The sequence below is a fragment of the Centroberyx affinis genome, unplaced genomic scaffold (assembly GCF_046629955.1).
Source record: "Centroberyx affinis isolate AG114_WGS23_722 - 3 ecotype Tasmania unplaced genomic scaffold, CSIRO-AGI_Caff_v1 ptg001823l_1, whole genome shotgun sequence".
NCBI lineage: Eukaryota > Metazoa > Chordata > Actinopteri > Beryciformes > Berycidae > Centroberyx > Centroberyx affinis.
The window spans coordinates 125,015-144,410 of NW_027280206.1; the positions used below are offsets into that span (position 1 = coordinate 125,015).

General features: G+C 46.7%; 3 protein-coding genes across 5 annotated transcripts; 1 reads left to right on the forward strand and 2 right to left on the reverse strand.

Annotated features, from left to right (window-relative positions):
- Positions 1-1,746: 1,746 nt before the first annotated feature.
- LOC139652550 (zinc finger and BTB domain-containing protein 5) lies at positions 1,747-5,258 on the reverse strand. The gene is made up of 4 exons (XM_071529656.1): positions 5,127-5,258; positions 4,339-4,552; positions 3,126-3,968; positions 1,747-2,913 (listed from the first exon to the last, which is right to left on the reverse strand). Exons 2-4 carry the CDS (start codon positions 4,546-4,548, stop codon positions 1,747-1,749), a joined length of 2,220 nt encoding a protein of 739 aa, XP_071385757.1. The 5' UTR covers positions 4,549-4,552; positions 5,127-5,258.
- A 987-nt stretch (positions 5,259-6,245) lies between these two features.
- polr1e (RNA polymerase I subunit E) lies at positions 6,246-10,867 on the forward strand. Its single transcript, XM_071529655.1, has 12 exons — positions 6,246-6,330; positions 7,048-7,151; positions 7,267-7,343; positions 7,462-7,547; positions 7,754-7,809; positions 8,398-8,542; positions 8,843-8,953; positions 9,084-9,180; positions 9,275-9,405; positions 9,503-9,584; positions 10,292-10,423; positions 10,592-10,867. Exons 1-12 carry the CDS (start codon positions 6,267-6,269, stop codon positions 10,755-10,757), a joined length of 1,251 nt encoding a protein of 416 aa, XP_071385756.1. The 5' UTR covers positions 6,246-6,266; the 3' UTR covers positions 10,758-10,867.
- A 1,040-nt stretch (positions 10,868-11,907) lies between these two features.
- fbxo10 (F-box protein 10) lies at positions 11,908-18,931 on the reverse strand. Of its 3 annotated transcripts, none has more exons than XM_071529652.1 (11): positions 18,777-18,931; positions 17,767-18,409; positions 16,761-17,588; positions 16,466-16,615; positions 15,937-16,073; positions 15,389-15,459; positions 15,083-15,235; positions 14,471-14,830; positions 14,018-14,328; positions 12,438-12,625; positions 11,908-12,173 (listed from the first exon to the last, which is right to left on the reverse strand). In XM_071529652.1, exons 2-11 carry the CDS (start codon positions 18,349-18,351, stop codon positions 11,990-11,992), a joined length of 2,967 nt encoding a protein of 988 aa, XP_071385753.1. In that variant the 5' UTR covers positions 18,352-18,409; positions 18,777-18,931; the 3' UTR covers positions 11,908-11,989. The 3 variants fall into 3 exon arrangements, with proteins under 3 accessions (XP_071385753.1, XP_071385754.1, XP_071385755.1); XM_071529653.1 differs by having other exon boundaries at positions 11,970-12,173; positions 16,466-16,611; positions 16,841-17,588; XM_071529654.1 differs by lacking the exon at positions 12,438-12,625 and having other exon boundaries at positions 11,993-12,173.
- Between the last annotated feature and the right edge of the window lie 465 nt (positions 18,932-19,396).

The following is a 19,396-nucleotide window of genomic DNA, read 5'->3' on the forward strand; positions in this document are numbered from 1 at the left end:
ACATTGGCTCATCGCCATCCATCCGAAGACCTTCTCCTAACACTGCCTTTATTTGGCACATTTTTACTCTCACCATGCGATCAGACAGCGAGCGACACAATCAACAAGTCACAAGAAACAACAAGCTGGCTTTTCGCAGTCATCGGCCATCAACAGTCAATCGGGAGGGACTTGGGGCCCACCTGTGACATGCAAACCCATAATGCTTTGCGCCTGGCTGGGAGCAGAGTTGAGCCGAAGTTCACCTGGCTGTGAAGTGGTAACCGTATCGCTGACTGAACTGATGCATGAAAACAATGCTGAATGGTGGCTGTTAGCTTTAAATAAAGTTAAATCACCTGTACCCATCACAATATCAGCAGGGCTGAATATTATAATGAATGTAAGGAGATTGTGGTAACATAACCAACTAGTTGCAAATTTGCAGTTGTATGCAACAACTGTCCAGCATCGGCTCAACTCGGCTCCCCGCCAGGCGAGCAAAGCACTATGGGTTTGCACGTTGCAGGAGGCCTCAAAGTCTCCCGACCAATGTGACTTTGTTCTATAAACTGCCTGGTACGTATAAAATGGGCAAAGGTTGATTACAGCCATTCAAAGCTTCCCAATTTCTATTTGACAGACTACAGCATTAAATGTTTCAAAAACGATGCTTGGAGAATGGTTGCATCCATCGTTGGGGTCGATGGTAAGCTTGAAAGTAATCATTATAATGATTACTCAATATTAGTAGAGAGCTTTTTTCTGTATATTTTTCAATTAACGCTACCTAATGCTAACTATATTAACTTGTTACAATGACATAACGTTATGACAGGCAATACCATAGCAGCAAAAATGCATGATTTGCCTGTTCAAAACTTTGCATCTATGTCATGGTCTGCAGCTACAATCAGAGCCTCTCACAACCGGTCAGAATAGAGCGACCCATCACCCACGTCACTTGCAGTGTGAACGCCCTGTCAGTGCAAATTGGATTTTTTGCGCACAAGAACTCAGACACTGATTCTACACATGAAAAGAGCCACCTAGAAGATATAGTAGTTCCCCACCTCTCTCAGCTCAACAAGACTATTGGTAATGTTAATTCAAAAGGTGCTTGGACTGAAAGGCAACTTCAGATGTCAAACATCTCACATCGATTTGACTTGATTTAGTGGAAAAAGAGGGGTGGTCCAACTCCTTCTCATAAATATCTTTGTTAAGGTTCCACACTCACGTAAGTAAAGGAGATAGCAAGCATCTCACAGGATAGAGTCTGACTCTATCCACCTCTTTTTACAGTACACAGAAACATCAAGAGCACACATATCTATCAACAGTTACTGTAACTACAGTAACTTACACAAGTTTAGATGCTTGGAGCTACTGGATTAATACTTCCAATTTAGAAGCAATATACCTGCCACCCATATCTGAAACAAGGATACCTCCAACTGGGCTTTACAGCATCCAATAGGAGATGCCCAGGAGTTGAGCAGGATTCAAGGTCCAGAGGCAGTGGAAGAGTAATGACGGGCAAGTTCTTAGAGGGGGGCGTGGTTCCAAATATACATCAAGGCTGTCAATGACAGCTTCTGGATGATACCGTGTATATGTGTGTGCATGTTGGGAGTGGTATATGAATGATAGGCAACAGGCAATGTAGGCACCACTGTGGCTGAGAGCTTGCCTGGTTAATTCCATACCATGATTTCTTTTAAGAAGCCAGTAAGTAGATGGTCTTTTTCTGCAGTCGTCTCAGTCCTATAGCAGGGCGTTGGGCATGTTGCTGTTCTGCCAGCGCAGACAGGTGGTCTTGGAATGCTTGTATAGATGGGAGGACTGGCTGAAGCGCTTTCCACACTTGAGACAGGCATAGGGTTTCTCTCCTGTGTGGACGCGGATGTGCTTCTTGCAGTCAGTCAGGGTGAGGAAGGTTTTGCAGCAGATCTTGCAGGCGTATTTTCGGGCTCCCTCGACTACCAAGACATTGTGCTCCGACAGGGCCTTCTTACACTTTGACAGCACATCGGCCGAGGCTCTGGTCAGCTGAGGGGGCAGGGAGGTGGGCCTGCCGCTGTTCATCTCGTAACCACCGCTCTCGTTGAGAAGCAGGGGACCCGCCAGACTTGATGAGGAGGAGGCGGCATCCTGGAGGACAGTACTTACTCCTCCTTCTCCTCCCATGGCGGTGGCCATTTTGGGAGCGATCCGTCGGTAGCCTGGGTAGCCCAGAGAAGCAGCAGCAGCTCCTCCGGCCCCTCTTGAGGCTCGCGCCAGGGAGTGCAGCCCCAGACTGGAGTGCTGGAAGTCCAGACCAAAGGGATCTACCCCTCCTCCTCCTCCACCACTTCCTCTGGGGCTTCCCAACCCATCATGCAGGGGGCGAAGGAAGAGAGAATCAGCCTGGAGGCTGTCCCCAAAACCGCTATGACTCTCACCATTGAGCGAGCCCGGTTGCAGAAGGGACGAAGAGGCAGAACCTGACGTCCCAGCAGCTTCCTGTCCGAGTAGGAAGTGATGTGCTACTGCATCGCCCGTCGTCGTGTTGGGGAGATCATCGTCCCCGGCAACCAACCCTGCCCTGCCACCTCCGAAACCCTTAGGGCTGAGGAAGCTAGAAATACTGAAACCAGATTTGCCATTCAAGCTGTTGTTACACCCAAAACCTCCTCCACCTCCTCCGGCCCCAGTGCCTCCCCCGACGCTGGTCTTGAGGAGGAGCTGGGAGCTGGGCTGGAGCAGCGTGTCAGAACTGGGCTGGGGGTCAGAGGTAAAGCTGCGGTCGCTGCTCTCTGGACTCAGCTCCACCTTCTCCTCCTCCTCCTGGCCCCCGGGCTCAGCCGGGTCGCTGCCTTCTGCCTGTGATGTCACGTCACTGGTTTCATCAGCTGGCTCAGGGGAGCTCAGTGGCTCGCGTTTTACCACCACCTACGTAAAGCACAGGAGTTTCATCTCAGGAGGTTACAAAGGAAATGTAGGTTTTCAAAAAAAGGTCAAGGAATATTAAAGGAGCATGCACAGAACACAGTTAAGTTTGAGCAGCGTGACTTGATTGTGCATGTGTGTTAGATGATTTGTAATGTGCAATCATTAAGAGTTAGTCATTTTGCCACAATAAGCAAATCAAGCCATAACTTTACCTTCTGTTCCTGTGCTTCCCCCTCCTCCTCCGTCCCCGACTTGATCTTTGCGCCCGCTCTGTTGTCCTGGTGATCCCCGTCTTCCATGTATTCCTCCTTTCCCACTCCTCCCTGCATCCTCCCTGAGTCCTCCCCCTCACAGTGTCCACTGTCTGATTGGCTGGGCATTTGAGGATCATCTTGGGACACCCCGACAAGGCCAGCGATTGCAGCATCCAATTTTGATTCATCCCCCATCTTGTGGGAGTCCGGGGAGAGTAGTGCTCCTTCATCTCGCTCGCCATTTACCCCTTCCTCTCCCAACAAACCCCGGGGAGGCGCAGAGGGGCGCTGCCTCTGCCTGGGTCTGTCCTCTGATAGGCCGAGGGCAAGAGAGGGCTTGCGCTTGTGGAACCGTCGGATAGGGAAGGAGGCTCTCTGTTCAACCACTCCACTGCCGACCACGCTGCCCACCCCGTCCTCCTCCATTCCCCCTAGGGCAGAGCTCACCAAGCTCAGCCCCAGCTGCTGCAGCAGGAAGGAGCGCTGCAACCTGGATGTAGCAGCATTAGCTGCTAGGTTAGCATTAGCTGCTAGATTAGGATTCACTGCTAACTCTGCTACTTGTTGCTGCTGCCTGTGCCTCGGCTGGTCCTGCTGAGGGTGGTGATGGGTGGGTCTGTCGGACGAGGGCGACATGGGCAGTGTGCGGGTGGTCAGGTAGTGCTTGCAGGCCTTGACTACGTTGTTGAGGTGCAGGTGTGAGGCTGCAAGGAGGATGTCCATTACATTGCTCTCCCCCAGCATCAGTGTTGAGGTGTACATCATGTCCACCAGTGCAGCAAACGCTTCAGCTGTCACCACCTGGAAGTGCCCAAATGGTCATTTGATCTGTTACTGTCACAACATTGCAACAGCAGCAAGACTAATAGATTTGCCAGTAGTTTTCACTGAAATATCATCATCACTATCATTATCTTCATTACCACCACCCAATCATCTTACTATTCTTCCTGCACTGATCACCATGACCACCCTCATCACCATAACATTATCAATGCCAATTATCAATGTCTATGACTTTAAGTGACTATGATGCTAATTCCTATGACCAGCAAATTCATTCCCAGTTGGTGACGCTTTCCACCTTAGAGAATATCTAGTTATTCATTACTATCATCCTAACCCTCTTCCTCATTCTTATGATGATGATTATTATTACTATCATCCTAACCTCGCTGTCCAGCTGGATCATGTTCATGCTGGCATCTCCCTCAGCAACGGTGAACAGGGCTCTGAAGTGGGTGCTGCAGGCTGCCAGCACTGAGCGGTGGGCCTTAAAGTGGCGGCTGCCCACCACGATGACACAGTCACACAGCTGGCCATGGACACGCTGGTAGTTCAGCTGCTGGAAGATCTGCTCAAAGTGGCCTGGGAAATCCATGATCCTAAAGAGAGGAGCAGGCAGAAATGAGGAGGGAAGGAGAGGATGGGGAGCGGTGATAGTGGTGGTAGGGAGAGATTAAATGACAGACAGTTGAAAGTGGATGGTGGCACAAAACATGGGGAGGGACAGAATAGATGGGGGTAGTGGGGGGTAATTATAGACTTCCATAGTGGATTATCGTTTAGCCTTAGCCAGTAACTAAATTGGTACTATAGATGCTTGATGATGTGTGGGGTAGTTTCGTCTGATCAATATGCATGACCACAATGTTATTTCAAGATAGCTAAGTTAGTAAGCAAAAACTAAAAAGTGGCATTTTGTTAAGAAGCTTACTCGCTGTCCAACTCCTGCTGAAAATATGTAACAAAAATAAATAAAAAAATAAATAAAAAAAAACCCATAGCTAAGGTTGCAGCTGTATTGATAATATAGCATAGCCCTCGAGTGTAACCTGCACTGTAATAACGTTAGATGGTTAGTTAGCAGCCGGCAAACCGAAGTAGAAAGCGTTAGATCAGTTACTGTTACTAGCAAAGAAGACAGACGTCCGCCCAAAACACAGGCTCTCTTATTACCTTGAATTGTCCGAGTCAGGTCCGAAGGTAACAAGAAGTCTTGTGTGAGCAGAACAGGGCCCCTGACCACCAACTAACAAAGCTAGCTGGCTACTGACTAGTAAGCTAGCCTGTTAGCTAGCTGAGTTATCACTTCTAACCAACAGTCACATACGGCCCCCTGGACTGATGTTTGTGTACCTCTAAGCTACTTTTATCAAACCTAACGTTTATCCCGCTCTGTTCTGTGTCCACCGCGGGCTACTATCCAATTTATTTGCAATGCATGGTCTGGATATGGGGGCGGGGACTGCCAGTGATGTGAGTCCACGATGGATGTCTGGTCTGGCTGGAGCAGCTAGCTGGTTACAGCTGTGCGTTACGCCTTCAGACACTGACTGACAGTCAGGGGTCCGAGTCATACTTTAAGCAGATATCCACTATGAATCACGGTAAGAGACACGATAGCCCACTCTGGTATGGGTATATGTGTGTTATATTTTCGAAGAATTTTCCCCACTCAGACGGTTTTTTACAACCAGACTCACAAGGTGGCGCTGTGCTTCATGTCCATGACCTCGCCGAGGTGAAAGGTTGCAGTTTTATTCCCCACCACAGGGCGTCGCTGCGGTCAGACTCAGACCGGAGTGGATCCAAAGACTCTGCTCAGGCTCAAGATACTTCACTTCCACTCCACCGGACGGAAACCTTTGTCCGCTTTAATAATAAGAAGAACACTTTATTTGTATAGTAGTTATTTAAAACAAAGTTCACAAAGTGTTTTAAGAATAAAACAAAAGCAAACACCATTCTCAAAACAGAAGGTATAACGCTGGAATAGTGTCCAACCGTCTACAATTAGCTTGCGGGATATTCATTACTGACATCACTACATTATCATTTGGCTACATGCATAACCTTCTCCATCATGATATTACGCATGCATGAAAGACAAACTAGTTCTCAAAATGCTAACAGTAACTTCCTAAAAACTTTAACATTACGCTCTGCGGTGAAATCAAATAGGCTACTCCTCTCAACCGACAAAGAAGCGGTCTAGTTTGTCCGGGATATAAGCGAAGACGGAAGTAGACAGGAGTGAAATCTCTCGTTTCGCCTGGATGCTCCCTGGCAGCGCGACTACACCTCTTGACAACAACTATGGCTGCCGCCTGCTCGTTAGTGTGTTGTGAAGAAGAGAGAGAGGCAGATAAAGCGGTTATTGGTAACTATCTCGCATTTGTTGTTTCGTGAAGTTCATTTTAAGAAGGATAGTACTGAAGTCATGGTAATGAACGACAGGTCGTGCATGGCGCCTCCCTGTTAAACACCCATTTGTACAAGTATACCCAGCTGCAGCCTCCATTTGTACAGCACACGTGGGTGCTTCTTGGCTAGTTATTTAGTTTAGTGCTTCCTAGAGTGGGGTCCCAGGGGTCCCATTACGATGTGGATTATTTTAATTTCACTCCTTAGAAGCTGACACACTAAGAAACTTCCAACAGATTCGAGACATGAACTAGACTAATCTTCTTGGGTAACGAGGAGGAAAAACTCCCCCTTAACACTTTTAGTTGTTACTGTTTTACGTCGAGGTAGGGTTAACTCAACGCTGCACATTTGCACACATGCTGCAAACTTGTAGATTTACAAACAGTTGTGTATGTCAGCAGTCAACATAGCGATAGTTCTTTGAAGCCAAAAGTAGTCATGTCTTAGCGTGACGAAGATGCTGTACCTTTCTCTTTTGTTGTAATTATTTCTTGTGCTGTTTGTTGTACTATCTTCTGTTATTGTCTACATCTTATTCTTTACTGCCGCAGTGACCCAGTTTCCCTAGAGGGAAACATAAAGTTTAATGTTAACTAATTATTTAATCTACTCATGATGGCAGAAGACACTCTAATGGACAAGTTCCTCATCATTTCTCTCAATCTTACAGTCCAGTTTTCCAATGGCAGCGTTAAAAACACAGACAAGTTGGATTTCACCTTCTACAAGAACACAGATGAGAGTAACCCGCGGAAGAAGAGCAGAAGGATGTTGGTGAGAAAGACGCCTTGATTCTCAGCATTATTGTGTGTTTGCACTGAACTATGCTGCAGTGGGATTCATTGTTAAATTAATGTAATATGTGTTGCTTATTTTTCTCTCTCTCTAGGTTGCTGAATCAGACAGACTGTCCTATGTTGGAAATAATTTTGGAACGGGGTCGTTGAAATGCAACAACCTTTGCAAGTAGGTGCATGTTGCATATTTTGGAAACATGCTATCTACAAAATGTATCTGTTGTGATAAATTGTGACTGGGGCCACAGCCACTGAGGTGGGTGAAGAATAATGTTTGTTGTCTGTAGGTATTATGTAGGAGTGTTGGACAAACAGACCATGCAGATGGAGGTGCACAGCGCTCAGCTCTTCAACATGCAGCCTGTTATACCAGGTAAAAAAACAAAACACTAGCACCCATTGATTAGGGCTGTGTTCAAGGAGTCAATAGTTCATCTGAGTTACTGAACAGCATCCAAAAACATCACCATCCTCTCTTAAACAACAATGTTAGATGCCTTGCTTCACACTGCTTTTGGCTTGAACGCCACTGAGATTTTGTCAGTGCAATTGTGTGACTTTGTGATGTTTTTTCACCAGGGGAGACAACAGAGACTGAAAAATCCCAGGACACTAGTCAGACCTACAGAGATAAGGTATTATGATCTACAGGGATGCACCGATATGGTTTTTTGAGGCCGATATCCAATATTTACCCACCCAGAACGGCCGAAACTGATATGCATTTTTGTAAGAATCTTAGTAAAAATGCAGGTGCAAAACAGGTTAAGCTTTTCAGGCAGGCGCATCTTAAGATAACTAAGTGGTTTTTAAAACAGTTTTTATTTTGTTGCTAATTTGACAGTTGTATTGAGTGGCACACTCCTAGAAAAGAAGGTCACAAAAATGGCAATTCCACAATCAGCCAAATATCTGCACTAAAAATATCAGATGATACCGATATTACTTTTTCAAGCTGATATTGGCTGATACTGATAGGCTGCCGATATAGCAGTGCATTCCTAATGATTTCACCTATTTTCCACCCCATCAGAGATATATGCAGCACATTTTGGATGTCAGTGTCCCTTTATTTGACTGTTTAGAGTTATGTCCCTCTGCATATCAGTATGTTGTTCTACTGACACACTACCATTGGAAATGCTGCTATGGCATGCTATGTAAGACTGTTTTTAGTGATGTTTTTATCCTGTTTTTAACTGTGATGGGATTTTCCTCCTTAGGTGGACTCTCTGATTGAGGCGTTTGGCACCAACAAGCAGAAGAGAGCGCTGGTCTCCCGCAGACTGAACCAGGTGGGCAGTGAGACCCTGCATCAAGCTGTGGCGAAGGCCGCCAACACTGTGATTGACCAGAAGGGCCTGGAAGGTAATGCACACAGTCACATTATCTCAGTCATGTGGTGGGGTTTCAACAGACTGAAATCTTTCTTTAACATCCACTGACCCTCCTTGTAGAGGTCTGTAAGAAAGGTTAATGGAAAACAGTAACTTGGGACCCAACCCTTTGATTTGTTGTACTCGTTTTCCCCCGTCCGTCTCTTTCCTTCCCTCTGTTTCTCCTTCATGTGTGTCCTTTCTCTCCACGCACAGTCTTCCTTCTGTTCTTCTCTCCCTCCCATCTGTTTCTCATCATTTTCCCATCTGTTTTCCTTCTCTCTCCCCTCAGCCCTGCAACAGGAAGTGGCTCAGACAGAGTCCCAGGGAGACCTGGCTCTCCACCTGCCTCCCTGCCACACAGACGCAGACAGACCTGAGAACGTCTACCTGTTTGACGATCGTATCCTTTATTGCCTGTGTGTGCATGTCAACAAGGACAAGACAGAATTGTAGAGGGTGGAACAGATAGTAGGTGTGTTCAAAGCTACAGCTCTGTTTGTTTGGGTTTCTGTCCTTATCAGTGTCCACAGTCCTGAGTCCAGTGGAGTATGAGGCTTTGGAGGCGGCCGGCTCCAAGATGGCTGCGCTCACTCCTGCAGAGCTGCAGACGATGAGAGACAATGGAGGGTACGACACACACACACATGCTTAAAGTTTTATCAGGCTACACTTTATATAAACTCACAGCATCATTTCTGTTTGCATGTTCTTGTCACTGCAGGTGTTTGTGTGTAGTGAAGCAGCTAGAGACTCTGCCCAGTGACGATGAAGCCAGAGAGAAAAGGACACGCTGCACCTATTACCTTTCTCTGCTCCTCAAACTGGCACGGCAGAAGAGCATCACCCGCAAGTGTGAGTACAGATCTTTGCCATTATCATACATGTGTATCGAATGTGTTCTTTCCCGTTTGGGCCCAGACTAACGGTAAATAATTTTTTCTATTTCCAGTTGGGCAGGAGGAAGGCTGCCCTCGCATCATCCAGAACAAGCTGATGAGAACGTTCACTGTGGAGACCTTCAACAACGGCAGGTATGTTGGCACTAAATCCGTTTCCTTTCTCACATCTAGCTCGCTTTTTTCAATTTCCACACGCACTGCATTTTGCAATGCAGATACAGTATATAATTAAAGACCCCGTAAACATATTCAGACTAGAATAATCTTTTGTCTAGAATATAATTTAGGTGGATTAAATTTACACCTGAACATTAAAATGCATCTTTAGTATTCATATTGAAATTGTATGTCTTTCCTTCATCAAAATTCCGCCACACACATAACTTCCTCTTGCAATATTTACGTCCTTTAAAACTGAACTGAACACATCATCTCACTCGTTCCCTATCCATGAGGATCCTGACCCTCCATCTACTTGCCACCTGTGCGATTTGCATGGGCTTCCTAATCAGATCCGCACTCAAGTCCTTTGCATTTGCACTTTGTGTCCACCTACATCTGACCACTTCCAGAGGTGGTTTGGATCATTGGCTCTTCAGTGCATCTTGGGGGAGTTAACACCTGCATTTTGTGTTTTTTGTTATATCCAAACACAATCCGATCACCCAGGGCACATGTTAATGACAGGTGTAAATAAATGTTATAAAAGTATTATTATTAAGGTATTTGCTGTTGATTTTATTTAAAATACCTTTTCTCTGGCTTGGTTACCATTTGGACCGGTTGAATTTGGTCTTCCTTACATGCCAACACACATTAATGCCCCCATTTCATTGCAGGGTCCAGAACTTGGTGTCATCATCAATGCGTGCCAAAGTGGCGGCATACTGCCTAACGCTGCTGCTGCATATCAGTCACATGACTGCTGACCTCACATTGCTGCACCGTGACCTGGGAGTCACCGAGGCCAGGTGAGAAGACGAGGCCAATGGTGTCAACATTTACCACTGTGACTTGTATTATTCTGTTAGGTTGAAGGTCGTATCCAAATGATTATTAGACCATGTAAAGCATTGTCAGTATATAAGGCACAAAAGGAACAATTTGCCAGTCTGATTCATGTATGCGTTTTCCTTTAGGATGGTGGAGTTGGCCAAGTCGATGGGGCTGACCCTAATTAAGCCTGCCCGGGGGAAGGCTGACGAGGCTGGGCCGCGAGACGACCACAGGCAGGCCTCCCTTGTTCTCCCTCTGGTCAAATACGAACAGCTCATCGAGAGAAGAAAACGCAAGAAAATGCGCTAGAGACTGAGAGATGAAAAGACAGGACTGGGATAGAGGAATGGGACTAAAAAATTGGAAACGCCTCGAACAAGAACTGTGTGTGTATCAATGTATTCGGTAGACAAATAAAAAATGATAAACTTTGAGTTAAACATGATACCATTGTTTTATGCTCGCTGTACAAGATACAAAAAGCTGTGTAATGAGCTGTAAACAGATTCTAGATGGCTGAAAACATCTATCTTAGACAGTCAAAACGTATAGGCACATTTGTAGACATCACATATTGCACATTCAACATCTTTTTCGTTCTATAACTGGCTATCACTATTGCCAGGTGAGTCTGTGTGGGTGTGCATTGCTGATTGTGCAGATCTAGCCTGTGTTCAAATTGTCTGGAATGATAACTTGGCATCCCTCATTGAATATCATGAATGAGGTCATAGAAAGCAAAAGAGGGTCACATTTTCAAAACAAATGATATACAGGACAAATTGAAATTGCCATGATGCACATACAGACTCACCAGAGAACAGCACAGCTCTGTGCAAGGGGCTGAAGCTAGGGTTTGGTTTTGTTTTTGATTTGCATATACACTTCACATTATGAAAACTCCCCTAGCAACAATCAGTCCATAGATAAAGAACTCAAACAAGGCACAGCTTTACTTCGTAATATGCTGTTAAAAGTGGGCATTTTTTGATGCCTTGACTGCTGCAAGGATTTACAAATAATGTCCACTTCCAAACTACTTATGTTTCAGAAGTGCATTGACGAAACCTAGGTCTACAGCAGTCATGTACATGAATGTGAAATCTGCATATGAAAGTTAGAAGTTGATGAATACAGTTAAATACAGTTAAAGCTTAAAGTATGAAGATGGATGTTTAAAATGCAGAACCACACTGCTTAAATGTGTTGTGCTCAATCTGAAGCAAGTTCATTAGTCTTTTGTCCATGTCTGATGAGTGCATTGGCAATTTATCATAGGATTACAAAAGCTGGGTTTCAGATACACAAGAGTTTGTGCCACCCTAATGTGATGGGAGATGGGTGGCTCCTTTAGTGGTGATGCGCTGTCACAGCTTGGTGCTTCTTGGACGGTCTCTCCACTCCAACAGGAGGGCTTCATTTTGGATAGTCTTCTCTGAGAAAACTCAGAGCGCTCCACATGTATACACCATTTCAGACATGACCAGATGCTGGCCCGCTCACAAAGTTGTTCATAGTGGTTTGTAAGTGCATGCCAATATTCACAGGATGGAGCAGAACATACTGCCGTTGTTATGGCACCCACTTTCCACGGTGGCGCTGATCCTGGTGGTCATGGAGATTGCAAGTCGGGAAGGGTATCGGGATGAGGAGGGACCAGAAGGAGGGTCGGCAAGTGGACGAGGGGAAGGGTTTTCCAGAACCCAGGGAGGGACTGATGAACAGCTACAAAGAAATAAAAAGATTGTTGAAAAGATTGTTTTTGATACATGAAGCCATACCTAAGAACTGCTACAATATTGACAGCATTGTTTTATACACACAAACCATGCACAGGGGTGAATGGGAGGTGAGAGAAGAAGTTGCAGGACAAAGAAGTTGCAGATGGTAAGAGGAGTGAATAGCAGAAGAAAAGACAAGCAGAGTGCAAACACCAGAGCTACTGATGGTTTCTACAGCTCTGGCACATTTTGTTGGTTGCCTAGCTACCTGTTACTATGCCTCAGAATGCTGTTGTTGCGTAACACACAGCTCTCATTGCCAGGGTCCATGTGTAGCAGTGGTTTTTTGTTTCCAGGGTGTCCCTGGAACAGGAGGTTGTCATGGACAACACCCTTTACTGCCCCTAGCACAGCGATGCCACACCCCAGTGCAGGCTGGACACGGTTACGCAGTACCTAAAGTATAACAATGGTACAACCACAAAATATATAATGGTAAAAGATTAGAGCAGGATAGCATGTATATGTATGAAGTAACCTGGGCATTGGCCATGCTTCTGTTAAGATCATAATAGGGTTATAAGCTGTTTGATACCCTGCAATTGAGTACACACAAATAAACAAGACTAAGAGTCTAACAGCCCCATGACATTGAAATTTGTGGAAGCATCGCTGCTGGGAATCAAACTCGGGTCTCCTGCTTGAGAGTCTGCAGTCTAACTCCCTGCGGGCCACGTGACCATAAAGTGGTGAACAGAGCGACTGCCCGACAATGCCATCCATAGAGCCCCTGCTGTCGCGGGGATAAAAACAAACAGGATTTTGCTGTAAGCCTGTGATGTCCTTCCCACAGATAGAATGATCCACCAGCAAAAAAGTATGAAAAGGTGCACCGAGAAATAGTAAGTTACTTCTAATACATGGGAAAGAAATGATGATCCCAATATTAAGTAAAATAAAAAGTAAGTGCTGCTCAGAGAACGAGCTTACCCAGGTTATTCCAACCAAGTTATTACGTTTGCACTCAGCAACCCAAAACCAGGTTACTTGTGTAACAATACTGTGTGGCAATACTCCACTTAGTTTTAACATGGGGGTTATTCGGCAATTGACCACCATGAAAACCAGAATATAAACTTCTCACCAAGATCAGATGCAGCTGGGACAAGTTTGTAGCGTTTGAATGAGGCCACGAAAACTCACATTTAACACGTTTGTGAACAGATTCAAAAACAGATCCTGCTTTTAAGACAATAAAGCAGTAATTGGTCTGTCCTCATTTTGCATTTCTATTCTTAGTTTACACAAAAATTTGTATTTAAAAATAAAAGTAGATCCGGCCTCCCAAACAGGAGGTATCGCTCCTAAATGGTATCCTTCCGCTATGTTCTCTTCTATCAATAAAAATGCTAATTGCCAAAATTATGTTTTGAAACGCCAGACCAAAGGTTTCATTGGAAATCACAGTAGTGGGATGTGTTGCTGAATCTGTTCACAAACGTATTAAATGACAGTTTTCAGGCTATTTTTGTGGACTCGTTCAAATGAATGGGAAGTAAAAATCTGAATGCTACAAACTCGTCTAGCTGCATCTGCTCTTGGTGAGTAGTTTATATTCTGGTTTTCATGGCAATCAAGTGTCGAATAATCCCCATGTTAAAACTTAGTGGAATATTGCTTTAAGTACAGAAGTCTACATATAAATGTAGCCAATGACAGCTCTTTAAGTGATGTGGTTGTGTCAATATTTCAGTGAGTAACCATGTAAAATTTGGGCAAAGTATGTTTGGCAATAAGTGAAAAGTATGAGAGTGTTTGGTTGTGTGTTCATGCCTTAGTCCAACTCACCTTGATATCAGCGTTGCCAGAAACCTGAATCCCGTATCCTCGGTTACTAACCACATCATTCTCCCCAATCTGCCCATCGCCACAGAAGCTGACGCCGTGGCCACCGTTTTCGTAGACGCCGTTACCACGAAGCTCCACCCGGCAGTCCTTCTCCACCGTGACACCACCGCGACTATTGTCGAGGACACAGTTTGTAACCAGTCGGGTCAACTGACTGCTCTGTAGCACAGCAATGCCAGTGCCGCGGTTACTGTTCACAAGGTTAGCAACAACATTCAGTGGCTCGCTGCTCTTCACATACAGACCTACCGCTAGAGGGAGGGGGAGAGAAAGACAGAGAGAGAGAGAGTGAAAGAAGGGGAGTGAGTGATCACTTGAATTTGGCAGGTTATGTAATACCCAACCCCTCAGGACCAAAACTGAAGCTTAATCCAAGCAGAGGGTCTTTATTACCTCCATTGTAGCTCATGCAGTTGCTCTCCACCAGGGCCACGCTGATGGAGCGGCGGGCAGAGTGGCGCTCGTCCTCGCTGTCCAGATCGCTCTCCCACGCAAACAGCTCTCCCTCTTCGTTCAAGTTCTCCTGTCCTCCTCTTCCGCCTCCCTCTCCTCCTCTCCTGTCCCCTCCGCCGCCGTTTCCTCCTCCTACGCCAACCCCTTCCTGTCCCGGCCGGTTCCCCTCCCTGCCCTCTTTGTTCTCGGGGTCCTTCCGGCAGAACACGGCCAGCCCATACATGCAGTTGTGGGTGATGTAGTTGCCCAGGAGCTGTGGGAGGCTGGAAGACATCACCCACACACCACAGCCTTTGTTACCTAAAGAAACCAGAGGAAGAGAGGAAATGAAACATCAGTGTAGGTACAAGACCAAGAGAGGAGACCTAGATAAGGGCATGGATGATGAGAAGCTATGATATTAAATTTTCAAAATGAATTTTTCCTTGCTTCTCTTCATGAATTACAAAGACCTTGCTAAGGCTGGTGAAGACAAGATCAGTGGGTCAAACACAGCAGTAATGTAAGGATGAATTCAGAAGATATCACCATGAACAGGATGAGGTTACTCACAGTAGATGTGGTTTCCCTCGATAAGTCCGCGGCCCCTCTCCCCCACCACCACCCCGTCCGAGTAGCCATGGCAGATGTAGTTGTTCCTCAGGACGGGGTCACCTCCTCTACGGATGTCCACACCCCCCCACTGGTTCTCTCTGATCACGTTCTCTGGGATAGGAATGCGTTACGGTGTAAAAATACAGCGTTCATAAATAACTACAAGTGGTGCTTTTACCATTCAATAGGTGGCAAAGTGGCGAAGGACAACAAAGAACACATTCGGCATGTGGACGATGAGGTGGGACACACCCACTTACACACCTGTTATCATCCCTCTGCCATTCTCATTTACAGCAATCCCTGCTGCCTGGCCCTGGTAGATGTGATTCCCACTAAGAGAGAAAGTGAAAGACTCGATTCAAGAGCAGGGAGGAAGCAAAAAGTACAAAGTGTGTACAGATGCACATGCATTTGAGGCGATGACATTAATCACAGTTATATCAATGATCTAAACTGTCTGGCTCCCTAGTTGGTCAAGTTCCCGGAGATAAGTTCTCACATCATTTGACATCATGTGAATTTCATTTGAATACCAGAAGAGTTGTATGAAAATTTTGCAGCTATGAATAATCATTTTATACTACTGCCAATATTTGTATGAAATAGACTCTCTTCAGACATTAAGTCTTCAACAATATAGCTTTGACTTGATGTACTAGGAGAACAAACTGACTTTTACAGGTAAACATTGACATTTTCATACACATTGGAAAAATAAATACCTCCACACATCCACACAGTGACTATCCAAGGGATGAGAATAGTTATGCATTCCTGTGTAAGTCAGAACACTTTGGAGTCCCACCTACCTGACCACAGGATTCCCGCTGAAGAGAATATAGACACCCGCCTCCTTGTTGTTGTAGATCTGGTTGCTCCGGATGGAACCCTTTCCATTGCCAAGGACAACAACACCAGAACGCAAACCACTGTGTATCCTGTTACACTGTGGGGGAAGACAGACAGAATTAAGAGTAGAAAGGGAGTAGAAAAAAAGGAATTAGGAGATATACTTACTGCTGTGAGTGTAACATCATTCACATCAAGTGAGAGCCTCCATGCATCACCATCAGTGCGTGGTACATAAGGTAACTTTGTACATGAATATCTCCACTCAGTATCCAGCTTATTGTGTTTACACAAAGCAGCTCGCTGAGTCACATACTGGAGGTTGACAAGCTCTGACGTAATTGTCCGATTAGATGTAATGTAGCAAGTGTGCATGAATAAGAAACTGGGTACATTGTGCTAGGGTGCAGTGTGAGCTGGGATGTAATTAATAAACTGTGTGACCAGGCTAATAACATGCACATTATGAGACTGTAGAGCAGCAGTTACCAAGATGATGGGGTTAGCCCCTTTGCGGATGTCCAGCCCTGCCTCCCCATTGGAGTGGATGTTGTTTTCTGCGATGAGACCTTGTGCAGAGAGCCGCAGGAACACGCCCGACGCACGGCACTCGCTCACCTCGTTTCGCAACATCACTATCTGAAGGGGGTGAGAGAGAGAGGGAGCTCAAATAACAGATCAAATAGGCAATTCCTGCTTAATTACTTTTGGTCTTGGCTACTTCCTGTTGTTGACATTAAATAACTCTGAACTGATTGGAAAAAGTTATTCTGATCCTATTTACTGTGGCGTTCTGGATACAGCGGACAGCATAGTTCAGCCCACGGAACACGTTCCCCTCCAGCCGAGCCTGTCCGTAATTACACAAATGCACGCCGCCCTTCCCCTCCCGGAAGAGGCAGCGCCTGAGGATGCAGCCCTGGACAGACGCAGCCAGCATCTGAGCCTCCGGGTCCCTCTGCAGTTCCTGCTGAAGGGAGAGGGGTTCAGGGGTCACAGAAGGGGGGTCAGGGGAGGAGGCCGGTGGCAGAGAGCCATCCGGCCGGGGCTTGAGCAAGTGGGACAAGCCGTGATGGTCACAGGGGAGTTTGTAACCCGAGGTAAGCGGGTGGTTGATGTTGCTGGTTCTTTCTCCCTCTTGGTTCTCCTCCTCTCCCTCGCCGTGCTCGCCATCGCTCCAGCCGTCTTCGATCACCGTGCCCCGACACACTGCTTCCACCCCGGTCCTCCTCTGCCAATCTTCCTTGCTCACGTGCTCCACTATGACGTTAGAGCGTGGAGGTTGGGGCGCGGCGGTGGAGCCAGCCGGAGGGCCTCTGGATGGGCTACTATTCCCAGATGAGCCGCAGGACGGGAACGTTCTGGCCAGGGCGGCCAAGTGTTTGCAAGCCCAATTCCTTTCTGACACCGGGGGGCCTTCAACAGTCACAGAGGCTGTGTCACTTCCTGAGAAGTCACAGCTGTCCAATAAACTGAGGGCAACGCCCAATAAGTGAGCAGAGCTGCCCTGTGAGAAGGAGCAGAAGCGGGCCTGGCAGGTTCCTGGGCCTCGGACTTGCAGCTGAGCCCCCTCAAAGTTACAGTTATCCAGCTGGACGTGACCCCATGATGTCTAGAGCAAGGGGAGAGAAAGGTGGGGGAGTCAGACAGACACAGCCAGAAAGAGATAAATATGAGAGAGGAAACAGTTAGGATATTGTACAATATAATAGTAAGCAGACTAGTTCAAGTAATTCCATCAGGATTATCTATCCACAGAAACAATCATGGCAGCCATTACTTCTTCTCACCTTGTAGACCACGGTGGAGAACCAGGCTGGCATGAACACCAAATTACACAGCCTGGCGGTAGGGCACTGCTGCTCCACACACACCAGCAGGGACACCTCGCCCAGCTGGCCCAGCCCGACCAGCTCCACCGGCACCTTCAGCGCCACTTCAGCCTGCTCCTCATACACCCCCGGGTGCAGAACCACGCGGTCATACGGCCCCGCCACCCCGAGGGCCCCCCGCAGGGTCTCAAAGTCACATCCGGACCCCACGTGCCAAACCCTGCGGTCCTTCCTACGCCGGAAAAAGTGGAGGCAGGCGGAAGACTGGAGCTCTGGCCCATTCTGGGCCCAGGTGCGGGTGGCCAGGGCGTGCTGCTTCAGCGCCTCCCTCCAGGACGGGGGCTCCAGGTGGGGTCGGCTGGGCCAGTTGGGGTGTCGGCACTCCGGGCAGCCCAGGCAGAGCTGTCTCCAGCGGGTGTTGTCCAACGAGAGGATGAGCTCTCTCCAGGCGCGGCACACCAGGCAGCAGCGGCCCAGGTCGGGGAGAGGCAGGTAGGCCAGGATAACCCTCCACAGCTCCACAGGGAGGCTGCCCACCTCCATGGCAGCAGAGACACCGCCTCACCTCACCGGCTGGGGAGAAGGATGGGGGGAGGGGCACCTGGAGACACGGAGGAAACAACAGGAAACCGCTAGCGTCAACCGTTATACAAAGACAACAAAAATAAACATGCACAGGAGGATCCAACTAACTTACACGAATAGATAACGACTACGCGACGAGGAGGTTTACTTTACCTTCTGACGTTTTACCTGGAAAACACTGGGAGAAATCACGAGAATGAGCTACTACACGTTTGACGCTTTGTAGCGCCTGAACATTACCCTCCACAATGTGTATTGTAAAAGTAATACCTCCGTGTGCAATGTGGTTGTTGTTAGTTACGATTAATGGTAGTTATCTTCGAAAACGGGCGTAAACACCACGCAGCAAAAGCAGCGGATACGTCGGTATTTTGATGTCTTACCTTTTACCAGCTGGCTGGAAATCAACACATGTTTGTTTGATATTCAGAGCGACTACATGTCGACGATTGCGACTTTTCCCTTAATGCTTTCAGAGTCGATAACAACCCATCATCGTAGGTGTGCGGTGCCATCGAAGAGGAATTCAGACATTTCCTCACACTTTACGGCAAATCCATGGACCAAGATAAACCAGCCTAAAAGCTGGTCCACCTTCCGGTTCGCTAAAGTGGGCGTTAACCCTGAGGCTTGGAGACAGCAACCAGATCATATTTGTATATAATAGATCAGTGATTCTCAACCTTTTTCATATCAAGGACCCCTAATTTAATTAAAGCCACGGACCCCCATCTGATGAGATTTTGTCTATCGGAGCCAAATATGAGAATATTTGTATTATACATGACTTTGTCCAGAATCTGTATTGTAGGTAGAGAGATAACAGTGAAACTATGATGAAAATAGTAATTCTTCTACATTCTCTAATTGTGTTAACTTCTTAACTTATTGTAAATCAAGAAATGGTGAAGTTTAACAATTAATCAATTTGCTGGGAACCCCCTGGTACTCCCTCAAGGACCCCCGGTGGTCCCTGGACCCCACGTTGAGAACCACTGTAATA